The following is a 3780-nucleotide window of genomic DNA, read 5'->3' on the forward strand; positions in this document are numbered from 1 at the left end:
ATGGGTATTGCTATAGAAAAGGTTTTTACCAAGACTAAACATAGGTTGTGTATGTGGCACATAATGAGGAAGGTACCAGAAAAGGTTGGAACTGATTTTTGTAAAGAAACTGATTTCCTGAAAAAGCTAAGTGCAGTAGTTTGGGATAGAGAGATTGATCCTCATGTATTTGTTGATGGATGGAATAGTATTATGGAGGAGTTTAACCTTGTTGATCATGAGTGGTTTGCATACATGTTCAAGATTAAACATCTTTGGATTCCTGCATATTTTAGGGACCTATTTATGGGTGGGTTACTGCGTTCTACATCTAGGTCTGAAGGTGAAAATAGTTTCTTTTGTAACTTTACAAACCCTCATGTGACCTGTGTTGAATTCTTTATCCGTTATGAAACTGCGCTTGATGCTCAAAGGCATGAACAAGATGAGTTGTACAGGCTTAATAAACTTGAGCCTCAATTGGTTACTAATTTACACTTGGAAAAGCATGCTGCTGATATTTATACTCGTGCCATATTTTATGATTTTCAAGAAGAATGCCAGGAAGCCTGTTTTTCATGTGGAGTTGAAAGTTGTAGTTCTTTGTATGGAGACTGTGTGGAGTTTTCTGTTATTGTTGATCATGAGAAAAGGAAAAATTTTGATGTTAATTTTGATTTGGCAACATATGAGTCAAGTTGTACTTGTAGAATGTTTAAGAGTCAAGGTGTTTTATGTAGACACATTTTGTTTGTTATGAAAGGCAAGTGTGTACGTGAAATTCCTGATGCTTACATCTTGAATCGTTGGAGAAAAGATGTTTTGAAGAAAGCTTCTGTCATAGATGTTGCTCTACATGATGCTTCTAAGTATGATAAGAAGAAGTAATTGGTCAGTGATGTATGGTCCAAGATTTTCAGTTGTGTCAGTTTAACTGACCAATCTGAGGATGATTTATCTGAGTTTATTAAGACATTATCTTCATTTGAGGAGCAGATGATATCAAAGAATAATCATAAAAATGCACCTAGTTCAAAAGAGGTGAAAGATGCTGATATTCAGGTTTTGGTTGGGTCAAATGAAGTTGATGTAAATGTCGTGCCTCCAACTCAGTGTCTTAATAAGGGTTCTGCCAGAAGTTCAAAGAGGTTGAAGAGTGAAAAAGAAATAGCTACTGAAGAAAAATCTAAAAAAGGCAGAACTTGTAGAGCTTGTGGGCAATCTGGTGTTTCCCATGACAGTAGAAACTGTCCAAACAAGTAGTCTTTCAAGTATTTTACTCTTAAGTATGTTCTATTTACTTTAAACTTCTATTTATTTACTTTAACAGTAAATTCATTTACTTTTTATTTTGTGCAGGTGTTATTATACTTGGTATTTTTTTATTTGGTATTTTACCTCTTTACCTTTTTTATTTACTTTAGGTTTTAATTTATTTACTTTACATTTTAATTTATTTACTTTAATTTGTGACAAATAACTGATGTTTATTTTTGTGCAGTTATTTTAATACTTGGAAATTAGAAGATGTTTTGGAAGATCAAGATGAAGATTTAATGAACAAATTTTTTCTATTATTTTTATTAATGTAATATTTTTACATTTACTATAAGTAATTGTACTGCAGAACTTAAGTTTAGTTTGTTTACTTTTAGCTATTATACTTTAACTTTATGAAATATTTCATTTACTTTTATCATATTTTATATCATATGAATTATTTGATTTATATAATGTTCTTACTTACAAAATTAAAGATAAGTGCTTGTATTATTCCCTTCTTCTAGAATACTTGTTACCATATCCATTTTTTGTTCTAAAATACTTGTCACATTTTTCGTGGAACCCGAGTTGACAAGAGTATTTGATACCGATTTTTAACATGAATTAACGTGTAAATGACCCGATCCAAATGTAACCCATATATTATTGACTTGTTGATTTCAACTTGATTATAACTCGTAAAATTATTGACTTGAACCAATTTGACTAAAATTCTAGAATGAGTTAATTTTCTAACCATTAATTATTGACTTTATTTGAATGTAATTTGACCGGTTATCAAAATCACCTAAACTTGTAGTAAATCAGATACCGATTTTGAACATGAATTGATGTGTAAATGAGCCGACCCAAATGTAACTCATATATTACTAACTTGGTGATTTTACCTTGATTATAACCCGTAAAATTATTAACTTGAACCAAATTTGACTAAAATTCTAGATTGAGTTAATTTTCTAATCATTAATTATTGACTTTACTTGAATGTAATTTGACCATTTATTAAACTCACCTAAACTTGTACCAAATCTAATAAGATGTAAGGCCGGTTGTAATTCGATCAACATAGGCCGGATGTTAGCGAGGCAAATGAAGTAGAAGACTTGACCCATCTTCAGTTTGTTGTATGATCACATTTGAGTTGGTTAAACACTTCAGGTCAAACACTTCGAATCATGTTCGAATTGGTTAAACACTTCGGGTCAAACTCTTCAAGTCAAATTCAAGTTGGTCAACTTCGGGTTAGGTGAGTTCGGGTATATGGTCAACATTAGGTCAACTCCATTTTTGTCTTGGTTATAGGTTGTGTTGGGTTAATTTTGGGGTTTTTGTCATTTTTTGTGATTTTGGTTCAATTTTGGGTCATGCGTCGGGTCATTTGAGTTAGGTCAACTATTATTACTTGAATACTTTTATATCCCATTTTCTATTAATTTAACAGTATTTTTTTTGTACTTAAAATTGAACACCTTATTTCATAAAGATTTTTTTTAAAACTTTTTTCCTTTTACTTTAAACATAGTATTATTTACTTTAACATTTTTTTCATTTACTTATAATCGAATAACATTTTTTTGACTTTAATACTTTTTCCCATCTCCACCTCTACTTTTAATTCATTTTTTGTTACTTTAAATGTATTTGTCTCTACTTTAAAATCGAACACCACATTTCAGAAATTTTTTTTTTTAAAAACTTTTGTATTTACTTTAAACACATTGTTATTTACTTTAACAATATTTACATTTACTTTTATATCTTCCATCATTTTTGAGAAAGAACAATCCTAGTAATTTAACTTAGATGTATAATATGTATTATTTTTTTTAACACAAACTGGAAATATTATATTAAGTGGCTAAACCCATAGTTTTAATTACAAATATCATCACATAATTTTCACATTTATAATTGATGCTAACCAAAATAAGGCCTAATATTATACTAGACCTAATATCAACATAGGTTATTGTATTAATTTGATTAACCACCTTCAACTATGGATGTAAATGAGGCAAATGAAGTACAAGATTTTATCCATCCTTAGATTGGTGTATTATCACATTCAAGTTGGTTAAACATTTCAGGTCAAACGTTTCGGATCATATTTAGGTTGGTTAAAGACTTCGAGTCAAACTCTTTGTGTCCAATTTTATTGTTCAACTTCGGGTTGGGTGATTTCGAGTGTGTGGTTAGGATTAGGTTAACTCAATTTTTGGGTCAAGTATGGGTTGGGTTAATTTTGGGTTTTGGGTCTTTTTTTCGGTCAATGATTTTGGGTCAAATTTGAGATATTCGGTTTGTGTCAATTATTTTGATTTGAATACTTTTTCTCATTTCTCCCTTTATTTAATTATAACCATTTTATATTAAATTAACATTATTTTTTTGTACTTTAAAATTTTTTAAAAGTTTTTTCCTTTTACTTTAAACATTGTATTATTTACTTTAATAGTATTTTCATTTACTTATAACATGTTTTTGACTTTAATACTTTTTTCAATCTCCACTTCTACT

General features: G+C 29.5%; 1 protein-coding gene across 1 annotated transcript; it reads left to right on the forward strand.

The window, feature by feature from the left end:
* On the forward strand, nt 1–1242 carry LOC145642836 (protein FAR1-RELATED SEQUENCE 5-like). Its single transcript, XM_081694002.1, has 2 exons — nt 1–863; nt 909–1242. Exons 1-2 carry the CDS (start codon nt 1–3, stop codon nt 1240–1242), a joined length of 1197 nt encoding a protein of 398 aa, XP_081550128.1.
* Nucleotides 1243–3780: the final 2538 nt, after the last annotated feature.

This window comes from Chenopodium album, chromosome 8, assembly GCF_948465745.1.
Source record: "Chenopodium album chromosome 8, dcCheAlbu1.1, whole genome shotgun sequence".
Taxonomy (NCBI): Eukaryota; Viridiplantae; Streptophyta; class Magnoliopsida; order Caryophyllales; family Amaranthaceae; genus Chenopodium; species Chenopodium album.